The sequence below is a fragment of the Dama dama genome, chromosome 17, assembly GCF_033118175.1.
Source record: "Dama dama isolate Ldn47 chromosome 17, ASM3311817v1, whole genome shotgun sequence".
Lineage (NCBI taxonomy): Eukaryota > Metazoa > Chordata > Mammalia > Artiodactyla > Cervidae > Dama > Dama dama.
The window spans coordinates 62,921,860-62,946,081 of NC_083697.1; the positions used below are offsets into that span (position 1 = coordinate 62,921,860).

The 24,222-nt window shown below is 36.0% G+C and overlaps 2 protein-coding genes and 1 long non-coding RNA gene across 4 annotated transcripts in view; 2 read left to right on the forward strand and 1 right to left on the reverse strand.

The window, feature by feature from the left end:
• UBE2K (ubiquitin conjugating enzyme E2 K) overlaps positions 1-24,222 on the forward strand; it is a 71,540-nt gene that overhangs the window by 17,854 nt on the left and 29,464 nt on the right. The gene's annotated exons all lie outside the window — the stretch shown is intronic.
• On the reverse strand, positions 6,660-7,053 carry LOC133071798 (small ribosomal subunit protein uS10-like). The gene has a single exon (XM_061164595.1). The coding sequence runs from the start codon at positions 7,032-7,034 to the stop codon at positions 6,675-6,677; it is 360 nt and encodes a 119-aa protein (XP_061020578.1). The 5' UTR covers positions 7,035-7,053; the 3' UTR covers positions 6,660-6,674.
• LOC133071800 (uncharacterized) lies at positions 7,087-24,216 on the forward strand. The gene is made up of 3 exons (XR_009696540.1): positions 7,087-8,140; positions 22,910-22,925; positions 23,844-24,216. It is a non-coding gene; the product is annotated as an uncharacterized LOC133071800 (long non-coding RNA).

Sequence of the window (24,222 nt, forward strand, 5' to 3'; positions counted from 1 at the left end):
CATCATATTCTCAACATTTAATGCGACCTTTTTTTATAAGTCAGAAAAATTAACTGTCCAGTTTTATCTGTTTAACTTTTTTCCCCTTGGAAAAACATTGAGTTTACTTATATAAACATTTGACCAAGCCCTCATTTATCCAGTCAACTTGAGCAAGTTCTATGTACTAGACATTCTATGGACAAGTGGTGGGAAAATTTTTTTTCTAATTTTTATTTGACTTTTTATTAAAATTTTCAGTATGCTTCTGTCATTACTGCCTAGATTCAACAACTGTTAAAACTGCTGTTATGAAAACAATTCACTACTGAAAGACTACTGAAGGCTGAGCATGTAGCTCCTCTGAATGACGTTCTTTACATAACCACAGTATTACTGTTCTACCTAAGAAAATTGTTAATTCCTTAGTATCTAATGCTCATATTTTCCCATATCTCCCCAGTTGCTTAAAAAATGTCTTTTATAGCCTTTTTTTTCTCTTTAAGTAGGACCCACTTAGGTTTACGCGTTGCATGTTGAACCTGGTAATGGCAGTGACAGCACGGAGCTCTAGCCAGGGAATGCCCTGAGGTGGTTTTTAGTCTTTTAACTTTATGATGGTTCTCCTGCAGATCCCTCCAGTCTTAATCCTGGAGATTTCCTTCGTGGTGGTGTTTTAACTTGTATTTCTTATAAACTGGGAGTTAAGGTACAAAGGTTTGACTAGATTATCACATTAAACTTTTTTGTCAGGACTCCAATTGTAATGTGTAATTCATGTTGAATCATGTTAATATATGTGTGTGATAACGGGTTTTCTCATTGTTAGTGATGTTAGGTTACTTGGGTAATAACTTGATTAAGGTGGGAGCCACAAGATCTGTCTGTGAAGAGATATGTTTTATTCCTTTTACAGTTAGCAAGTAAACTGAAGTGAGTAAAGATATGATATAATAGTCGCCTCCAGTGGCAACAGAGGATTTTCTTTTTAATCAAGAGTGTGGATTTGTTAGCCGATGCTGCCAGCAAAATACCGTAGACTGGGTGGCATAAACAACAGAAATTAATTTTCTCACAGTTCTAGAGGATAGGTACTTAAAGTTACAGCTTTGAAAGTAATTTGAGATTGGTGTCTGTTTGAAAATTCTTTGTGGTTAAAATACAGTTTATGCAAAATAAGTTTGTGTTTAATTTTATAAAAGAGTTTGTGTTTAGGTGGAAGGATTTTTTTAAGTGGTAGCAGTAATGGCAGATACCTCCACTTTAGATATATATTGTTTTTCAAGTTAAGACTTGTATTTGTCAAATTAAGGCATTTCCAAATACCTTTCTGATAAAAACTTTTATGGAACTCGTTCCATAAAAGTTGGATTCTTGGATTCTTGGCGTGGAACCCTCTTGGTCGCATTAAATGTTGTGCAGTTGCTCAGTCGCTTCCAACCCTGTGCGGCCGTGGGCTGCAGCATGGTGAAGAGTGCTTTACCTTTGTTGCGGTGTGCTAACCAGGGGTTTGTTGAGAATTGTGTGTCTTTCTATGGCTTCCCTGGTGGCTCAGATGGTAAAGAATCTGCCTGCAGTGCGGAGATCCAGGCTTGATCCTTGGGTCAGGAAGATTCCCTGGAGGAGGGCATGGCAATACACTCCAGTATTCTTGCCTGGAGAATTCCATGGACAGAGGAGCCCGGTGGGCTGTAGTCCATGGGGTTACAAAGAGTTGGACACGACTGAGTGACTGACATACTAGTGAGACTAGCGAATATTTGTTCAGAATTGTGCTGGCTAAGTTTGCGGGATCAAACCATTATTTGTCTTATAAAATGTGTTTGACAGAGGATGAGATGGCTGGATGGCATCACCCACTCGATGGGCATGAGTTTAAGTAAACTCCGGGAGTTGGTGATGGACAGGGAGGCCTGGCGTGCTGTGATTCATGGGGTCGCAGAGTCGGACACGACTGAGCGACTGAACTGAACTGAAAATGTGTTTGTAATCATTCTATCTCTTTCATTTTTTTTTGAAACAGTGTGAGGTCTTTGGTTGGTTGGTTGGTTGGTTTTTTTAAGTGGGATGTATGTTTGAGGACCAGGTGGCTTTTTAGAATGTGGCTGCTAAATTTTTGTCAGTTGAGGCTTTAAAAAAATCTCTTATTTAAAATGTACTAGATTTCATTTATTAATTATGGTCTGTTTATAATATGTAATAGACACAGGATATGGTTTAGCTTTTTTTTTTTGCTTTATCTCATTTTTTTCTTTCTTTTTTTAAATTTTATTTTATTTTTATTTTATTTTGTTTTTGTTTCCTTTCTTTCTCCTGCCTCTAGTTCACATATTCTCTATTTTATCAGTTGAGCCTATGACTTTTGGTTTTTATTTTATTGAGTCACGGTTTCATTGTTTGTCTTCATTTTTGTTTGGTTCAGTTCTCTTCTTTAATTTTTTTACCGTCAGTACTTTGAACCCTTTAAACTTTCTTCTTAAATGATACAGAGTAGTTTGGAAGGTTAAAAAATAAGTTGTTTTTTTATGGGTACAGAATTTCATTGTTAAAAATTTTCAATTGTAGAAATATAGAGTAAAAGTTCTTGTTACCCATCCATTCTTTCCTTCCTTCCCTCTCTTTCAGAGGGACCCTTTAACAACTTTTTCTATGTGTTTACATATTCAGAAAACATAGGAACTTCTAGTTGGTCGACTGAAAGAAAAAGCACAACCTGAAAGTTGAGAATTCTATTTCCTTTGGTGGGTTTTCTGAGGATTTAAGCATGGAAGACTCTCGGATTGGTCTAAGGAACTGACTCAAAAGTACGGGAGGAGCCAGGGCTTATAGGAGTTTTGCAGATAGTCAGACATGAAAAGCTTACTATCAGTTAAAGAAAACCAGACATCGCAAGCACTTTTCTACGTATGGGAAGATGGGAGAGTCTGGACTAAATGAAATCATTCCTTTGTTATGTACCTTAACTATCTAGGGGCTTCCCTGTGGTGGCTCAGACCTGAAAGAGTCTGCCTGAAATGCAGGAGACCAGGGTTCGACCCCTGGGTCAGGAAGATCCCCTGGAGAAGGAAATGGCAACCCAGTCCAGTATTCTTGCCTAGAAAAATCCCATGGCTGGTGTAGCTTGGCGGGCTACAGTCCATGGAGTTGCAGAGAGTCCGACACAACTGAGCGGCTGACACTTTCACTTTAACTATCTAGGACCTGTATCCTGCTTTTTTCATCCTGTATTTATTATTTATGAAAGTTCCTGAACTTTTATCAATACAGACAAGAGTACAGACAACATTAGAAGTTTTTTAGGGCTTCACTGGTGGCTCAGCGGTAAAGAATCTGCCTGCCAATGCGGGAGACTCAGGTTCGATACCTAGGTCGAGAAATTCCCTGGAGAAGGAAATGGCAACCCACTCCATTGTTCTTGCTTGGGAAATCCCGTGGACAGAGGAACCTGGCAGGTTACAGTCCATGTGCGTAGGGTAGCAAAAGAGTTGGATAACAACTTAGTGACTAAACAACAGCAGCAATATGTTTGATGAGTTTTTTTTAATTAGTTTACCTGCAAGGAAGTGTTGAGGCCTATGATTAAAATTATATTTATTTATGTTTTGTATTTCTGCTTGTTTTTTTATGCTAGCCAAATAAATATTACATTATTTTTGATGTGCTTGTTGTTTCTCAGTGCTTTTTAGATGATAGGTAATGGCTACTGGCTTTTGTTTTTAATACATATATAGTGACACATTTGAAATTTCTAGTTGTTTAGATATATTAATATGTTATTTATCAGTTAATATTCTAGTATTCTTGTCTCTCAGACTTTGTATTTGAAGCCTATTGTGTCTGCAGATATGGTAATTGTTTGATAATTTCAGATCCTTCAGGTCTTGAAAATACTTAAGTGATTCAAGGATAATTTTCATCTTGCATTTTCTTTATTCAGGAATTTTAAAGCATATGTAGCTTTTAAATTTTAAAGCATTTCTTACCTTTTTAGCCTCGTGTATAAATGTCTTCCATATTCTCAGCTTATGTTAATATCTTTTTTGTTTTAATATATTTAAAAACATTTTCTTACACAGAAGTACCAGTATTACTTCTAACAAATTAACCAAAACATCTTGATATCTTGTAATAAAGTCCATATTCAGATTTCTTCAGTTGTCTCGAAAACACGCAAAGACTGTTTCATTTTTGCTATCTTTTTAGTTTTTATTCTGCAAATTTTTGTAGTTGGTAATCACAGTTCAGCTTCTGTTTTTTTTTTCTTTACGTATCATGAACACTTTTGAATGTTTATTTAGTATTCTTTTTTTTAACTTAAAGACTTAAAAAAAATATTAGTCTTAGGTTCACACAAAATAGAAACATACAGAGATTTATCATAAACCTCCTGCCTCCACATGTGCATCGCCTCCCTTATTATCGACATCCCCCACCAACATGTATGTACATTTGTTATAATGGATGAATCTACATTGATACATCATAATCACCCAAAGTTCATAGTTTACCTTCGGGTTCACTGTTAGTGGTGTTTACTCTGTTTGGACAAATGTATAATGACATGTATTTATCATTATAGTGTCATACAGTATATTTTCACTGCCCTAAAAATCCCCTGTGCTCTGCCTGTTCGTCCCTCCCTCTCCCAGACCCCTTCCAGCCACTGATTTTTCAACTGTCTTCATACGTTTGATTTTCCAAAATGTTAAAGAGTTGGGATTTTACAATATATAGCCTTTTCAGATTGGCCTGTTTCAGTTAGTTTTAAGTTTTCTCCATTTACGTGTTTAAGTTTTCGCCATATCTCCTCATGGCTTGATAACGATTTTTATGCTGTATAATGTTTTATTGTCTAGTTGTAATACTTACTCATTCAGTTGCTAAAGGGCATCTCGTTGGCTTCCACGTTTTGGCAGTCATGAATAAACCTGCTATAAACATCTGCTTACAGGTTTTTGTGCGGACATAAGTTTTCAGATCCTTTTGGTAAATACCAAGTAGTGTTATTGCCAGATAACATTATGTGAAGACTATGTTTAGTTTTTTGAGAAACTGCCAAACTCATTGCCAAAGTATCTGCATAATTTTGTATTCCTACGAGCAGTGGATAAGAGAACCTGTTGCTCCACAAGCCTTGTTAGCATTTGCTCTTGTAAGTGTGTTGGATTTGGGCCATTCTAATAAGTGTATAGTGATATCCCATTTTAGTTTGCATTTCCCTGTGACTTGAATGGCATGTCTTTTCGTATGCTTGTTGTCTGTGTGTCATCTTTGTTGAGGTGTCTGTTTAGGTTGACCCATTTTTAATTTTTTTTTTAACTGAAATGTAGGAGTTCTCTGTGTATTTTGGATAACAGTCCTTTCAGTCAGTTCAGTCGCTCGGTTGTGTCCGCCTCTGCGACCCCATGAACTGCAGCTCTCCAGGCTTCCCTGTCCATCACCAACTCCCAAAGCTTGCTCAAACAGTCCTTTTTACCAGATACTTTTTGTGCAGGTATTGTCTCCCAGTCTAGTCTTCACTCCCTTGATCTTCTCTTATGCAGAAAAGTTTTAGTTTTTTACTTAATGAAGTCTTACTTATCAGTCATTTCTTTGGTGAATTGTGCCTTTGGTGTTGTATCTTAAAAAAAAAAAACCCCAGTCACTCCCATGGTTTTTAGGTTTTCTCCCATGTTATCTTTTCGGGAGCTTTTATATCTTTTATATCTTGCATTTATATTTGTGATCCATTTTGAGTTAATTTTCATGTAGGATGTAAGGTCTGTGTCTCGGGTGCTTTGTTTTCGCCACATGGCTTGTGGGATTTCAGTCCCCAGACCAGGCTTTGAACCCCAGTCTCAGCAGTGAAAGCCTGGAATCCTAACCTCTTAGCCACCAGAGATCTCCCTGTGTTTGTGTATCTAATTGTTTCAGCATTGTTATTGAAGACTGCCTTTGCTCCATTGTACTGCCTTTGCTCTTTTGTCAAAGATCAGTTGAGTATATTTACATTGGTCTATTTCTGGGTTATTCTGTTCCGTTGATTTATTTGTTAATTCATTGGTCAATACTACATTTTCTTGAGGTCTGTAGCTTTATAGTAAGTCTTGAGTAGTATCAGTCCTTCACTTTTTGGTTTTTCTTTGATATCATTCATCAGAGTTTTGTGGTTTTCCTCATACAGTTCTTTTTCATATATTGTTAGTTTTATATGTATTTATTTTTATTTATTTTTGGTGTTAATATAAGTGGTATTATGTTTTTAATTTCAAATTCTGTTTGTTCACTCCCCATATATAGGACAGCTATTGACTTTTATATGTTAACCTTGTGCCCTGCAGCTTTGCTATCATCACTAACTTGTTCTAGGAATTATTTTGTCAGTTCTTTCAAATTTCCTGCATAGATGATGATTTCACCCACAAACAGTTGTATTTTTTCCTTCCCAATATGTACACTATTTATTGTCTTACTGCACTGGCTTGAGCTTCAAGGATGATGCTGACAGGTGATGAGACGGCATATCCTGATCCTAGTGGGAAAGTGTTGAGTTTCTCACCAAATCAGTATGATGTTAGCTGTAGGTTTTTTGCAGATGTTGTTTATCAAGTTGAGAAAGTTCCACTCTATTTTTTACTTATTGAGAGTTTTTATTGTGAATGAGTGTTTTTTTTTTTTTTTTTTTTACTGATTATTGATTTATTAAAAAGATTGATTTAGGCATCGGCCATGGTGACTTCCACCTCCACCCCTGGCTCAATACTGATGGAAGTGATCTGCTTGACAATTTCAGAAGGGCTGTGCAGGTGAATGAGTCGCTTGTGGATCCTCATTTGGAATCGATCCCAAGTCTTAGAACCTTCACCACAAGGAGTTTTCCTTGTAGTTATTCTCAGAGTCTTGGTAGGCATCCGAACTGGTTCTTTAACTTTGAGATTCTTTTCCTTCGCGCCTCTGATCAAGTCAGCACACACCTTCTCCAGAGACTTCACGTTGCGGCTGGTGAGGGTGATCCTAATCCGGTGAATGGCCACCTCTGGCTCCACGGGAGTCTTGCTGGTGTCTTTAAAGGCCATGGCTGCGGCGCGGCTTCCTGACCGACTTGTTCCTCGGCGAGAGCGAACAGCGGGGAGTCAGGAACAAGAGCGGGTGGCACTGAGCTCCGCTGCAGCGGCGACCGCCTCCTCCTCTAAGAGCGAGTGTTGAATTTTATCAGATGATTTTCCTGCAGCTTTTGATATGGTCATCTGGTTTTTCTTTTTTAGCCTGTTAAATGGGATGGGTTACAGTAACTGATTTTTGAATGTTGAACCAGGCTTGTATACCTGGATTAAGTCTCACTTGGTTGTATGTAATTATTTTTATATATTGTTGGAGTCAGTTTGCTAATATTTTGTTGACAATTTTTACATCCTTGTTCATGAGAGATGCTGGTCTGTAGTTTTCCTTTTGTCTGTGTTTGTCTCCTTTTAGTATTAGGGTAATGCTGGCCTCACAGAATGAATTCGGAATGGTCCTTTTACCACTATTCTGTGAAAGAGATTGTAGAGAATCTCTTCCTTAAATGTTTGGTAGAATTCATCATTGACACACCTGGGCCTGGCGTTGTTTGTTTTGAAAAATTACTATTAATTCAGCCTTCTTAATTGATACAGTCCTATTCAGAGTGTCTACTTGTCTTTCCAAGTTTTAACAGATTGTCTTTTAGGGAATCAATTCACTACATCTAGGTTATCAAATTTGTGAGCGTAGTCATTTGTAATACTCTTTTATTCCTTTGATGTCCATGGGATTAGCAGAGGCGGCTTCTTTCATTTCTGATATTTAATAATTTGTGTCTTGCCTTTTGCTATTTTTTAACCTGTGTAGAGACCTATCTCCAGTACTCTTACCTGGAAAATCCCATGGACGGAGGAGCCTGGTAGGCTGCAGTCCATGGGGTCGCTAAGAGTTGGACATGACTGAGTGAATTTACTTTTACTTTTCACTTTCATGCATTGGAGAAGGAAATGGCAACCCACTCCAGTTTTTGTTCTTGCCTGGAGAATCCCAGGGACAGGCTTGCCTGGTGGGCTGCCGTCTATGGGGTCTCACAGTCGGACACGACTGAAGCGACTTAGCAGCAGCAGCATCAGAGACCTATCAATTTACTTGATTTTTCAAAGGACCTGCTTTTGCTTTGGTTGGTTTTCCTTTGTTTATTTTGTGTTCTCAGTTTCATGGATTTCTGCTCTAATTTTTAAATTGTTTTTTCTTTTGCTCACTTTGTATTTAATTTTTTCTTTTTTTAGTTCCATAAGGTAGAATCTTAGATTAGTGATTTTTATTTTTCTCCTTTTCTAATATATGCATTCAGTGTAAAGTTTGCTCTAAGCACTACTTCACCAAATCCCTCAATTTTGTTGTATTTTTGTTTTCAAATTTCAAAATATTTTAAAATTTCTCTTAGTTTGTCTTATTTCACCCATGTATTATTTAGAACTCTGTTTAGTATTTTGAGGTTTTCTTGCTATCTTTCTGTCATTGATTTCAAGTTTATTTCTGTTGTGTTCTGAAAGCAATTTTTGTATAGTTTCTCTTCTTTTGAATTTGTAAGGTGTGTTTTATGGCACCAAGATATGTCTGCCTGGTGAATATTCTTTGTGACCTTGAGAAGAATGTGAATCTTGCCCTTTGTTGGATGAAGTAGTCTATAAATATCAATTATAACAGATCCAGTTTGATTGTTGGTGTTGATTAGTTCAACTCTGTTTTTGTTTTTCTGCCTGCTGGTTCTGTCAGATACTGATGCTGGAATGTTGAAGTCTCTGGCTATAACACTGGACTCATCTGTTTTTCCTTTTAAGGTTCTATTGCTTTTGCCCCATGTATTTTGAAATTCTCTTGTGCTCATACAGTTTAAGTTTTTTATTTTTATTTTATTTTTTTGCCACACCTTGAGTTTTACAGAATCTTAGTTCCCTGACCAGATTTCAAACCTGGGGCCTGGCAGTGAATACACTAAGTCCTAACCAGTGGGCTACCAGAGAATTTCCCAATTTAAGTATTTTTAACATTATATTGGATAATTGACCTGTTTATCATTATGTGATGTCCCTCTGGTAATTTTCCTTGCTTTGAACTTATCTGAAATTAAAATGACTACAGCTTTCTTTGATTAGTGTTAACATAGTATACTTTTCTCCATTCTTTAATTTTTGTCCCCCCAAATTGTGATAAAATACACACAAAAGTTACTATCTTAACCATTCACATTGCTGTGTATCCAAGTCTTCAGAATATTTTCATGGAGCAAAACTGACTCTGTACCCAGTGGACAATAACTCCTTTTTCCTCTCTGTCCCTAGCCTGGGCAATTACTATTTTACTTTCTGACTCTAAGTAAAGTCATACAATATTTGTCTTTCTGTGATGGATTTCAGTTAGCATGATGTCCTCAAGGTGCATCCATGTTGTAGCATGTGTCAGATTTCCTTCCTTTTTTTAGAGCTGGATAATATTCCATTGTATGTATAGACCACATTTTGTTTATCTGTTCATCCGCCAATAGACAGGTAGCTTCTACCTTTTGGTTTTTTGAATAATACTGTCATGAACAAGAGCGTGCAGATTTTCGTATTTGAGACTCTGTCTCATTTCTCATGAGTATATACCCAGAAGTGGAATTGCTGGATCACATGGCAATTTTGTTTTCAATTTTTTGATGAACCAAACTGTTTTCCATTGTGGCTGCACCATTTTATATTCCTGCCAGCAGTGCTCAGGGTTCCAATTTCTCCACATCCTTGCCAACTCTTGTTATTTCCATTTTTATTTCATAGTAGCCATCTCAGTGGATGTGAAGTGGTTATCTCGTGGTTTTGATTTGCATTTTCCTAATGGTAACTACACAGTGATGTTGAGCCTCTTTATTTGCTTGATGACCATTTGTATATTGTGTGAAGAAATAATCTGTTCAAGTTCTTTGCCCATTTTTAAAATAGGTGGTTTGTTTCTGGTTGTTGAGTTCAAGAGCTCTTTGTGTATTTTGGATATTAATGACTTGTCATTTATATGATTTGCAAATATTTTCTCCCATTCCACAGTTTGCCTTTTCACTCTGTTGATTGTATCCTTTGATACACAGAAGTTTCTCATCTTGATGTAATCCATTTTATTTTTACTTTTGTTGCCTATGTTTTGGTGTCATATTCAAGAGGTCTGCGACAATTCTGTGTTGCAGAGCTTTTCTTTTGTGTTTTTTCGACTTTCAGTTTTTTTCTTCCCTTTATTGCTATTGTAGCTGTGTCTTTGTATTTAAAGTGCGATTTTTACAGACAACATAAAGTTGAATCTTTTTTTATCCACTTCAGTAGTATATTGTATTATTATATTTATACCATTGACATTTAAGATTATCATTTATTCGATTAGTGCCTACCGTATTTTTTAAATGGTTTTCTGCTCCTTGCCTTGTTCTTTCACCTTCCATTCTTTTCTGCCTTATCTTGCTTTACTTGATTATTTTATATGATTCTGGCTTTTTTCTTCTTAGCATAGCAATTGTGCTTTTTTAAAGAAGCTTTTCTAGTAGTTACCCTTGAATGTGCCGTATACACTTACTTAAAAGTGTCCTCCTGGAAAATCCCTGGTGGTCCAGTGATTAGGACTCCATGCTTCCATTGCCAGGGTCCTGGGTTCCATCCCTGGTGGGGAACTTAAGATCCCACAAGCTGTGTGGCACAGCCAAAAAAAAAGTGCTCTTCCAAATAACATTACATTACTTCATAGGTAGTACATGTTTTATTTTATCTTCATTTATTCCTTTCGTAATGCTGTTCCTTTCTTTATCTACATTTAAAGTTTATGATCTATATCATTACCCTTCTTTCTGAAAAATTTCTTGTAATATTTCTTGCAAAGCAGGTCTGCTGGCAACAGATTCCCTCAATTTTTTGTTTGCCTGAAATGTCTTTATTCTTGATTTCTGAGAGATAATTTTGTTGTATATTAAAATCTAGGTTTGTGGGACTTTTTTCTTTTTTAAAATTTATTTTTAGTTGGAGCATAATTGCTTCACAGTATAGTGTTGGCCGCCTCATACATCAACATGAGCCAGTCATGTGTATACATGTGTCCCCCGCCCGTGACCTCCCCCCACCTCCCACCCCTTGCCGCCTCCAGGTTGTTACGGAGCCCTGGTTAGACTTCCTGAGTCATAGAGCAAATTCTCATTAGCTGTCTGTTCTACATGTGGAAGTGTGTGTGCTTCCGTGTTACTATCTTCACTCATCCCACTCTCTTCTTCCTCCCCTCCCCTCCTGTATCCATAGGTCTACTTTCTGTGTCTGTGTCTCCATTGCTGCCCTGTACATGGGTTCATCAGTGCCATCTTTCTAGATTCCCTGTATGGTATTTGTTGTTTCTTTTTTTTTTCCCTCTATCTTACTGCAGTCTGTATAATAGGCTCTAGGTTCATCCTCCTCATTAGAACTGACTCAGATGTGTTCTTTTTTATGACTAATATTCCATTGTACTTATGTACAACAGTTTCTTTATCCATTCATCTCATGATGGACATCTAGGTTGCTTCCATGTCCTAGCTGTTGTCCTAGTACTGCAGTGAGCACTGGGGTGCATGTGCCTTTTTGAATTTTGATTTCCTTAAGGTATATGCCTGGTAGTGGGATTGCTGGGTCATATGGTAGTTCTACTCCCAGTTTTTTTGAGGAGTCTACATGGTGTCTTTCATGGTGGCTGTATCAGTTGACATGCCCACCAACAGTGCAAGAGAGTTCCGTTTTCTCCACACCCTCTCCAGCGTTTATCATTTGTGAATTTTTTGATGATGGTCATTCTGACCAGGGTGAGGTAATAATATCTCATTGTAGTTTTGATTTGCATTTCTCTGAGCGATGAGCAATGAGCAATATTGAGTATCTTTTCATGTGTCTATTAACCATGTATATGTCTTCTTTGGAGAAATATCTGTTTAGGTCTTTTGCCTGACTTTTGATTGGGTTGTTTGTTGTATGAGCTGCTTGTATAATTTGGAAATTAATCCTTTGTCAGTTGTTTCATTTGCTATTATTTTCTGCCAGTCTGAGGGTTGTCTTTTCACCTTGTTTATAGTTTTCTTTGCTACGCAAAAGCTTTTATGTTTGGTTCTGTCCCACTTATTTTTGTTTTTATTTCCATTACTCTGTTTGGGTCATAGAGGATCTTGCTGTGGTTTATGTCATATAGTGTTCTGCCTGTGTTTTCTCTAAGAGGTTTATAGTTTCTGGTCTTACATTTAGGGCTTTAGTCCATTTTGAGTTTATCTTTGTGTGTGGTGTTAGGAAGTGTTCTAGTTTCATCCTTTTACATGTGACTGTCCAGTTCTCCCAGCACCACTTATTTGAAGAGCCTATCTTTTCCCCATCATATATTCTTGCCTCCTTTGTCAAAGATAAGGTGCCCATAGGTGAATGGGTTTATCTCTGGGCTTTCTGTCTTGTTCCTTTGGTTTGTATTTCTGTTTTTGTGCCAGTACCATACTACTGGATTGACTGTAGCTTTGTAGTATAGTCTGAAGTTAGGGAAGTTGATTCCTCCAGTTCCATTCTTCTTTCTCAAAATTGCCTTGGCTATTTGGGGTCTTTTGTGTTTCCATACGAATTGTGAAATTTTTTGTTCTGGTTCTGTGAAAAGTGCCATTAGTAGTTTGATAGGGATTGCATTGAATCTGTAGGTTACATTTGGTAGTATAGTCATATTCACAGTATTGATTCTTCCTACCCAGGAACATGGAATATCTCCCCCTGTTTAAGTTATCTTTGATTTCTTTCATCAGTGTCTTATAGTTTTCTGTATACAGCACTTTTGTCTCATTAGGTAGGTTTATTCTTAGGTATTTTGTTCTTTTTGTTGTGATGGTAAATGGGATTGATTCCTTAATTTCTCTTTATGATTTTTTATTGTTAATGTATAGAAATGCAAGTGCTTTCTGTGTATTGATTTTGTAACCAGTGATTAGAGCTAATCACTGATTAGCTCTAATAAATTTTGTGATAGTATCTTTAGGGTTTTCTGTGTATAGTGTCATGTCATCTGTGTACAGTGAGAATTTTACTTGTTCTTTTCCAATCTGGATTCCTTTTAATTCTTTTTCTTCTCTGATTGCCATAGCTAGGACTTCCAAACTTATGCTGAATAATAGTGGTGAGAGTTGACACCCTTGTCTTGTTCACTGATCTTAGAGGGAATGCTTTCAGTTTTTCACTGTTGAGAATAATGTTTGCTTGCTGTGGGTTTGTTGTATAGGGCCTTTATTATGTTGAGGTAGGTTCCTTCTATGCCCATGCCCATTTTTGAAGAGTTTTTATCATAAATGGGTGCTGAATTTTAGGGGGCTTTTTTTTTTTTTTTAAACATTTGAAATATATCAGTTTTTTCATGTAGTTTTCATGAATTCTAAAGAGAAGTCTAATGTAGAGCAGTCCTCTGTAGGCAAGGTGCCTTTTTCCCTTTTGCTTCTTTCAAGGTGTTTTGTTTTGATTTTCTTCAGTTTGAATGTTATTCCTGCCTTGGAAATCCCATGGACAGAGGAGCCTGGTGGGCTACAGGCCATGGTGTCTCAAAGAGTTGGACACGACTTAGCGACTAAACAACAACAACAACACACTTTGGTATCGATTTGGGGGAGATTTAGCTTGGTTTGAACTCTTGTGTTTCCTGAATCTGTGATTTGGTGTCTATCGTTAATTTAGGGGAAATCTCAGTTATTACTGCTTCAAATATTTCTTCTTTTCTTCTCCTTCTGGTATTCCCATTACTCTTATTTCAGTTTTGGACATTTATTGACATTTCTTCCAGCTCACTGATTCTTTCTCCATGTTTAGGTACTAAAGAGTTTATCAAAAGCATTTTTTTATTGGTTAGACAATATTTTTGATTTATTTACTTTTGATCCTTAGAGTTTCCATCTGTCTCCTTACATTATCTATCTGTTTTGGATGTTGTCAACTCTTTCTCTTAGAGCACTTAGCATGTTAGTCATAGTTTTAAATTTCCAGTCTAATTCCGACACTTCTGCCATATCTGAGTCTGGTTCTGATGCTTGCTCTGCCTTTTTAAACTGTGTTTTTTGTGTTTTAGTATGCCATGTAATTTTCTTCTTGAAAGTGAGGCATGTGTATCTGATAAAAGGAACCATGTAAGTAGGCCTTTAGAATGAGCTTTTATGTTTATCTGGCTAGCTATTAGGCTGTATTTACTATTTGCAATAGCTGTAGGTGTCAGGCTAGAGGGGGCTGGAGGATATTGCCCCCTCTCTCAGATGAGTTGGATCTGTTAGAACCCCAGTTGATGTTACGCTCTGGCAAAATAGTTTCTCTTGAGGAGGGCAGGCCTTGTTAGGAACAACCAAATACTCTGGGTTTATTTCTAAGTGAGAAAAATGGCTTCTTTCTTCCTTCCCTTGCCAGAATCTTGAAAGGAGTTTTCTCTGATCTTCTCTCAGAAAACCTCATAGGAATCCTGGAGGTAAAACTTCAGAAAAGTGGTAGAGTCTTCTGGAAGTTTTTCACTCTCAAACTTATCCCCACTGTGCCTCCAGCAATGTCAACTATAATTTAGGTTTTCATTCTTTGGTAACGGTTCAAGCAGAGATGCTTGTGATCTTTCGTTCTGGTTTGATTCTCTTTTTCTGCCCATTTGTCTCTGTTTTGGAGCCAGTGGTTGAGTCTGTAACTTCCAGTCTCTGGATCTAAGAGTAGTTGATTTTCAGTTTGGGTATTTATTATTCTCATTCAGGATTTCACCCATTCTAGCCAATTCTACCTTCTTCGTTACATTATCTGTCATCCTTATTTTTAATTTCTCAGCCCTCTACCGTAGCTATCCCATGAGCATTTAAACATAATGCCTAATGGCTGTGTTGTGAAGAAAATCAACCTTCTGCCCTCTTTCTCTGTCCAAACTACTGCTTTCTTTCTCACTTCCCCCTTTATGGTCAGTGTTTGGAAGAGTTCTGATCATTGCCCTTCACTCCCTCACCTTTCATGTACGATCAGGTATAAAGGGTGCTTTTATCTTTTCACTGTGCAAGCACCTTCCTGCTGCTGTCCATCAGGCTTTTAAAAGTGTTCTGTAACAAAAGTTGTATGTGTGTGTCTTTAAAATATTTTTCAAACAGCACCATAGCCTCTCATTTATCTCAGATTCATAGTTCTTTGTATCCCTGCCCTAAGGCATTTCCCCCCCCCCCCCCCGCCCCCATTGCCAGTTTCTTGTGTGTGTTTTCAGAATTGTGTGTATACATGTTTAGGGCTTTCACTGTGAAGAAAATAAAGTTTGCTTATTTTTCTTTATGTAGTCTTAAGAATGATGTATGTAAAATATGAAGTCTCTTTGAATTTGTGTAAAAATTCTAAATGATAAAAACTGTGTCATAGTGTAAATTTTTTTTTTTTAATTGGCAAACAGCGCGGCATCCTGTAATTGATGATAATGAAATAGAAAGTATATGCCGTGTCTCCTACATCACTTTTGAAACCGGGCTTTGCTGATTATTAGCTCTGTGTGATCTCTTTGTGTCTTAGTTTCCTTATTGGTAGACACATGAAATTATTGTGAGGATTAAATGAATTATTACATATAAATCAGGATACAACTTATAAGGTATAGTAGCTATTATTATTATTAATCTCTCAGCAACATTAGCTACTCTTTGAAACATTTTTCTTTCTTTGGTGCCAGTGATAACAGATTATCCTGAATTTTCCTCTTGCTCACCATATCATCAGCCCAGATCACTCTGAATTTTCAGCTGTCTACTTGACATTTTGGGATTTTTGTAGACATCTTTTTTCAACATGTCTAAAATGGAATTTTTTATTTTCTCTCCTCTTCTTTTATTTTTTCTTCTCTCTTTGCCTTTTTAATTTTCTCTCTGACCCTTCAATTTCATGTTTCCTCATCTTAGTTGTTTCACCATCCACCCAGTGGAAAATCAAAACCATAAGAGTGATCCTTGTTTCCCTCCTTAAGATCATACACTTGACATATGTAATAACTGAGTCCTATATATTTTACCTCCTGCCTCTCTTAATTCAGCTACTTCTCTTCATCTCAGTGAACTTTCTAATAATTCTTGCTGGATTCCTAACCTTTTTCTGTGTATCTACTTTAATCTCTCTCCAGGCATTTCCCTCCCACTACAGACAAGTTGTTTTAAAAGACCCAAACCTTTTTGTCATGCCACAACTGTTTTTCTCACTGTTCTTCATGACCCTGCATAATCTGGCTGTTGCCTACTTTTCCTTCCTCATTTCTGCTCTTTTTTTCCCCCTGCTTTTATTCTGTATATTTTAGTTACATTGGTGACTTTTCAGTTCCTAAACTTGCCAAGTCCTTCTTTGCCTCTGTTTTCTACAGGATGAACTTTCCGCCTGAAATGCTGTCATTGGCCTTACCTAAATTAATTTTAATGATGGTTTCCTCAGGGAATCTTCTTCATGACCCTCCTAGTATCCTACACTTCTTTTAAAAATTATATAATTTATTTTTTGACTGTGGATTGTGAAAACTGATAAACATCTTTTACTGTTGTGATTATGTAAAAAAAATTAATTTGTTGTGTAATACCTTAGAATGAAAATTTGTTTATGGCTTTAAGTTATGTTAGAGAACATTGCTGTTGATGCTTTTACCACCAGTACCTATTTGCTTTGCAGATAGTGTGTACTCAGTAAATATTCATGAAACTTATATAAGGTTCAGAACCTTAGTTATTCTGCATCTAGATTGTGTCAAGTGTGATGACAACAGTCCAGAAAGTAAAATTTTAATGGCACACTGTTGTTGTAATTGGAGAGGCTACTGCTTCCTGGTTCTGTGGAGCTGCTCTGTCTAATACTGTACCCACTAGCTATATGTGACAATTTTTCCTTCAAATTAAAAGGGGGAAAAAAAACTACTCTTTTGTATAATTCAGTGATTTTTAGTATATTCACAGGGTTGTGCAACTATTACCAGTATCTAATTCCAGAACATTCTCATCACCCTCAAAAGAATCACTACCCATTAATAGGTTCTTCTCATTTTCCCATCCTTCCCCAGAAACCAGTATTTTACTTCCTGTTTCTGTCAATCTGCCTGTCGCATGTGGCTTTGGAATACTTGAAGTGTAGCTGTTCCAAATTGAAATGTTTTGTAATTGTAAATTAGATGCTGAATCTTGAAGACTTAGTATTATAAAATGTGAAATGTCTCTGAAATTTTAATGGCATGTGAAAATAATTTTTAATATGTTGGAAGTAAATATTAAAGTTAATTTCTCCTGTTTCCTTTTACTCTTGTTAATGTGATTACTACAAAGTTTAAAAATGCGTTTATGTAACACTCTCACACCATACACAAAAATAAACTCAAAATGGCTTAAGGACTTAAATATAAGACACGATACTATAAAACTCCTAGAACAGAACATAGGTAAAACATTCTCTGACGTAAGTTGTATCAGTGTTTTCTTAGGTCAGTCTCCCAAAGGCAAAAGAAATAAAAGCAAAAATAAAAAAGTGGAAACTGATCAAATTTAGAAGCTTGCATAGCAAAGAAAACCATAAAGAAAGCAAAAAAGCCACCTATGGACTAAGAAAATATTTGCAAATGATGGAGCTGACAAGGGCTTAATTTCCAAAAGATACAAAGAGCTCAGTAACAAAACAAAACAAAAAAACCCAATTTTTAAAAATGGGTAGAAATCCTAAAGTAGCCATTTCTCTAAAGAAAGCATACAGATTACTAGTGGGCACATGGAATGGTCAACATGGTTAATTATTAAGAGAAATACAAACCAAAACTACACTGAAGTAAAACCTCACACCAGTTAAAACTGGCCATCATTAAAAATCTACAAATTATAAATTTGTAGGAGAGGGTGTGGAGAAAAAGGAACCCTCCTTTATATTACTAGTGTGAGTGTGAATTCATGCAGCCACAATGGAAAACAGTATGGAGGTTGCTTAAAAAATTGAGAATGGAGATGCCATATGATCTAGCAGTCCCATTCCTGGGCATGTATCCAGACAGAACTATTGTACAAAAAGATCCGTGCACCCCATGTTCGTGACAGCGCTGTTGGGTTGGCCAAAAATTTGGTTCAGTTTTCTGTAAGACGGCTCTAGTAGCGCTTAGCTGTCTTTAACTTAATTTGAAACATTTTAGATTGTACTGTGACAGTTGTCATATCACTATGCATTTAAAATCAAAATTGGTGAATTTTTGTGGAGCCATTTTAATATTGAAGATGGAAGAAAAAAGTAACATTTTCAATATATTGTGCTTTATTCAAGAAAGGTAAAAATGCAACTGAAAGAAGAAAAGATTCGTTCAGTGTATGGAGAAGGTGCTGTGACTAATTGAATGTGTTAAAAGTGGCTTGTAAAGATTCTGGCTGGAGATTTCTTGCTGGCCAATGCTCCGTGGTCAGGTAGAGCAGTTGAAGTTGGTAGCAATCAAATCAAGGTATTAATTGAGAATAACCAACGTTATGCTAGGCTGGAGATAGCCAGTATATTCAAAATATCCAAATCAAGCATTAAAAATCATTTGCACCAGCTTGGCTATGGTATTAATCACTTTGGTTTGGGGTATAGCGTTAAGTTAAGCAAAAAAAAATTTCTTGACCGTATTTCCACATGTAATTTTCTACTTGTAAGGAAAACATTCTGTTTTTAAAACAAATTGTGCCGGGTGGTGAAAAGGGGATACGGTACAATAATGTGAAGCAGAAATAGATTGTGGGGCAGGTGAAACGAACCACCACCAACGACATTTAAAGGCCAGTCTTCATCCAAAGAAGGTAATGTAGATGGTAGGATTGGAAAGGGAGTCTTCTATTATGAGCTCCTTCTGGAAAACCAAATGATTAATCCCAACATGTACTTCTCCCACCGAGACCAACTGAAACCAGCACTCAACAGAAGTGTCTGAAATTAGTTAACAGAAAACGCACAGTCTTCCATCAGACTAACGCAAGGCTGTCCATTTCTTTGTTGACCAGGAAAAAACTGTTACAGCTTGGCTGGAAAATCCTGATTCATCTGCCATTTTCACAAGACCTTTCACCTTCAGATTTCCATTTATTTTGGTCTTCACAAAAATCTCTTAATAAATATTATAGTTCCTGAGACTGTAGAAAGCACCTGGAAGTTTTTGTTCAAAAAGATAAAAAGTTTTGGGAAGATGGTATTACGAAGCTGCCTGAAAAATGGCAGAAGGTAGTGAAACAAAATGATGAATGCATTGTTCAATAAAGTTCTTGGTGAAGATAAAAAATATCTTTTATTTTTACTTAAAAACTGAAGGAACTTTTTAGCCAACCCATTATTTACAATAGGCAAGACCCGGAAGTACCCTTAATGTCCATCAACAGATGAATGGATAAAAGAGATGCGAGATACATATATGTATACATACACACACATGATGGAATACTACTCAGCCATTAAAAGAATGATATAATGCCATTTGCAGCAACATGGATAGACCTAGAGATTATCATACTAAATGAAGTCAGAGAAATACCATTTGATACCACTTACAGGTGGGACCTTAAAAAAAAAAAAAGTTACAAATATTGAATTCCCTAGTGGTCAAGTGGTTAGGACTCTGTGCTTTCATTGAGGAGACCCAAGTCGAATCCCTGATTGGGGAACTAAGATCCCATAACATGCATGACGTGGCCAAAAAAAAAAAGCAAATGAACTTATTTACAAAGTAAAAACAGGCTTACAAACATAGTGTACAAACTTAGAGTTATCAAAAGGGGGGGTGGATAAATTGGGAGTTTGGGATTAGTAGATACAAGCTGCTGCATATAAAAAGATAAAACAAGGTCCTACCATTTAACACAGGTAATAACTATGTTAAATATCCTGTGATAAGCCACAGTGGGACAGAATATGAAAAAGAACATGTATGTACAGCTGGATGGTTTTGCTGTGTACCAGAAGCTAACACAACATTGTAAACCAGCTATATACCTCAATTTAAAAAAACACAGTCACTTATGAAAAACTGGAAAAAAGTACATTTGTGGTTTATGTTATATTTCTGTTGGACAGCCCTGGTCTAGAATTTGTTTTTTTGTAAGTACCACTAATGCATCCCCATGGCCACAGTGTCCCATTTTTCTTAGTTTCTTAGTTTCTCTAGTCTCTCAGTTTCCATATCAGCCCTGCTTTGAAAATATGACATGTCCTAAGCTTCAGGTTTTTAATTGCTTAGAAGGTAGAAATCTTTTTTTCTTGAGCCCTGGAATAGTAGGGAAAACATAAGTTATTTATATTAAATTATGAGAAAATAATGGCAACTATTAAATCTTTTAAGCCTCATTTCCAACAAATAAGGAAGCATTGAATTTTATGTTTATTTACATGATAGTAATAAGTAGTGTTCCTGAATTTTGGTAATTGTGATTTGTCTAGGGAACAAACTAACTTTTTTAAATAGCATATGAGAATTATCAGTAACTTCAGGGGTCATTTAGTATTATATTTGCTTATCTGAAATTTGGATTTAAATTGTATTTTAGAAAACTTTTCCCAGAATAAGGAGAAGAGAGACTCCTGTGATAAATTATCCCTTTAAAGTACAGTTTCAAAGTTTTCTGCTCCAGCATCATCATCAAAAGTCAACATATTGTAGTGTTAAGTGACTGCTATACATTTAAACATTTACTGTTTGGCTGGCATTATTAGTACTATATTCATTAAATTCCCCCAAGAACTGTATATGGTAGGTCCTATTATAATCTGCAGTTGACTGAGGATGAAACTGAGGTTCAGAGTGGTTATTTAACTTGCTCAGAGTCAGGTAGCTAGTGAGTTTTAAGTAGGTTAAACAAAAGTAGCTCTATACTTGGTGCTTTTGTGATAAAATCTTTCAATTTTTAGTTTTTCACAGGAGCCTAAACTGCAAGTGGGCAAGGGCTTGGTTTTGTTACTTAGTTGTTTCTCTGACATTTAAGATATAATATGTAGTAGATCCCAGGAAGTATTTGAAAGAATTTTGTGATATTGATGATGTCAATTCATCAAGACACTTGGTTTTGAGAATCTACCAGAATTGCTTTAAATTCTGCCCTGTTGCTCATTAGCAGTAATGTTCGTTTATATACCACTTCCAGATTAACTTCAGTATTGTGTACTGTTTGGCATACTTCATGCATGTTACATCAATAAAATAGTTTATTTAAAAATTGTTTATTAGGAGCTGTGGCTTCTTTTCATCTCTTTTTCTTTTATGTGTTGGAAATGTATTGGAGCCACAAGGAAACATCAGAAACATCAAGACAACTAGAGGTTCCACTGGGTTTAGATGAGTTGGAAGAAGAAAGTATAGTGAAGCACCTTCCAGCTGTCCTCAGAAAAAATGTATAATGATAGCATCATTCTTTAAGGTTTTATCCAAAAGCCTCAGCCTCTCTTGGTTGTTTTGGTCATTAAAATTTAGAAACACGTTATTTTTAGAAATTGCAGTTTCCATTCTTAGTTTGAAAACAGGCCTATGAAATAAATTTTATAAAACAGGGCTTGAAATCAAAGGTTTTTGTAATTAATATTTGTAGGGGAAGGGTATGTGTGCTACTTCTATCCAGGAAATTTTCATTTAATTCTGAAGTATATTCTCATTTTATAATAAAATTGAGAGTTAGATGGTAAGTGACTTACCTGAATTAACACCACAAGTAAGTGGCAGAACTGGAAATTAACTTTCTGTCTGAATCCAAAAGCTGTAATTTTTAAAAATATTGTCTGTCATTTTGCTATTTTCTATCTTTCTCCCTTATAGTTCTGAGTCTTAAAGTGGGATTTTAAGTTGGTTTGTGTGGGCAGTGGTCTTGGAGTTTTCGATTGTCAAATACTGGATGTTTGCATTAGAGTATGAATGTAATCAAAAATAATTGGCATGATATAAAAATTAAGCTGTGAAAAATCTTCATCTTTAACTTTCCATAAAAATCGACTCTAGAACACAGAGTCCTTCTTTACAACGGGATTCATCATGGTGGCGTGTTTTCTTGAGCTTTTGTAGTAAATTTTTATACACAAAGTTTTCTTTCCCTGGAGTGAAAAAAAAAGACCTATTTTTCTTTGAGTTATAATTTGGGGGGAAATGAGGACAAAAATAAGAACAGAGGTATGACAATAATTCTTTAGCATTTTACTGATCAGACAGTTGGGGCAATCTGCAGGGCAACTTTTCTAATTTGTTCCTGCTTTCTACCCTCCGCCCCCCGCAAAAAAGTGTTCTTTAGTATCCTGCGGTTTTAAGGTTATTTACTTCTTTGGAGGAAGCAGATAGTGTGGGGTGCTATAGACAGTTTTGAAAGCATTCATGATTTGCAAGATCCATTTACTCTTGTTTTCCTTAGAAGCCTTAGGGCCGAAAAATAGATGTCTATAAGTTACACTTTTGGCTTCTTAAATTGGTCAGTGAACATCTAATACCTCTGATTTTCATTTTAACATTCTTTATTCCTGTGCTTACTCAACAAAGTATTTTACCATTGCTAAAGTTGTACATTTCATCCTTTTCTGCAGATATCAATGATGATAATGAATGACTTTTTTTTTAGGGCATAGGAAGAAGTTCCCTATTATGCGTATTTATAATTAAATCTAATTTGGGGGTAAAATTATCTTCAGAAAAATATGAAATACTTTAATCTCAAATGCAGAAATGGTTGTGAAGCTAATTCTAGTTAAAATGCATAAAGTAAGATTTTTAACTCTATTCTTACTAAAAATAAGATAAAAGTCACATTAAAATCTTTAAAATTTGGATTTTAAAGTTATATTTTTTTCTGTACTTAACATTCGATAACTAAATTGTTTAGAAGAAGTGAAAATGATGGTATCTTCTTTTGGGATGGGGGCAGTTAAGGACCTTAAAATAGTAATTCTTAAATTTTTCCATCCAGTAAGCAAGATTAAGAGGTACGTTCAAAAACAAAAATTTTCTTTTGAAATCTTATGGGGCTCTCTTTTGTAAGAGTACATGTGTCAGTTAGGTATAAAGTGTAAAGTACAAAGTAAGTTGTTGTTTAGTTGCTAAGTTGTAGCTGACTCTTTGTGACCCCAGGGATTGTAGCCTGTCAGGCTTCTCTGTCCATGAGATTTCCCAGGCAAGAATACTGGAGTGGGTTGCTGTTTCCTTCTCCAGGGACTCTTCCCGACCCAGGGATCGAACTTGAGTCTCCTGCTTGGCAGGTGGATTCTTTACCATATGGGAAGCCCCACAAAATAACTAAATGTAGATAAATGTAAAAATCCTAACCAAGAAAATGAAAACAAAACCTGTATTTTGAGGAATTATGGTTTTAAAAATTGAGAAAAGGGAAGGATTGTTGTGTTAGGTGAATAGACCAGTAAGATACTAGTGAAGGTTACAAAATCTAAGTAGAGAGCCCATTTGCAAGCAAGTACATGTGACCAATGAAGTGAATCCCACTGGAGGGTTTTCTGACACAATCATTATTTACTATGAGAATGGATTGTTAAAGATCATTGAGAGATTGAAGTGATAAGATTGATAGGATAATACTTTGAGAAACGTACAAAATATCGTAGATGTAGATAAATATAAAAATCTGTTTTTAAAAGTAAGTAATTGCCACTGAAGTAAACTAAGCAGAAAAACAGATTGAGGAAGGCATTGGAAGATTCTAGTGAGACATTTAGGCTTCAGGAAATTGTGTGGAAAGGGATATTAACTAGATGCTTAGGGCTTACATCATCCTGCTTGATGGTGTAATATTTTCAGTTAATCTACACACCTAGAAATTTAAATGAGAGTGTATAGCCTAAATGAGTTATAATGACCCTGAATTTTCTTTTTGTCTCTAACCCATGTAGCCCAGGGTATCAAATGGCAGTATTCATCTATAGATGAGTAGAATTATCACTTTGGATCTAATACACGTGAATTTGGCAGGTATAAAATAAGTGTTAGCTAGTTTTCTCTAAGCATTCCTATAATAAAGTCAACAGGACATTGTACTATTATTCAAAGTGTTGTAATGTCGTTAAAAACATTGCAGTTAAATTTTGTTAGTGTTTTTAAGTATTCTTCAAATTGGCTCATTACGTTCTTGAAGATGACAATATTATTTTTACTAGAGTAGATAAAGCTTATGAAAGAACGGGTTTCAAAAAATTTTTATAGGTAATACTTTAATAAAAATAGGTTTTTTCCTTGGTGATATAACTAACATTTATTTTCTGTTTATTTTTA

Excerpts from the sequence above, each read along its gene's own strand:
- LOC133071798 (XM_061164595.1), bottom strand. The coding sequence starts at position 7,034 with ATGGCCTTTAAAGACACCAGCAAGACTCCCGTGGAGCCAGAGGTGGCC.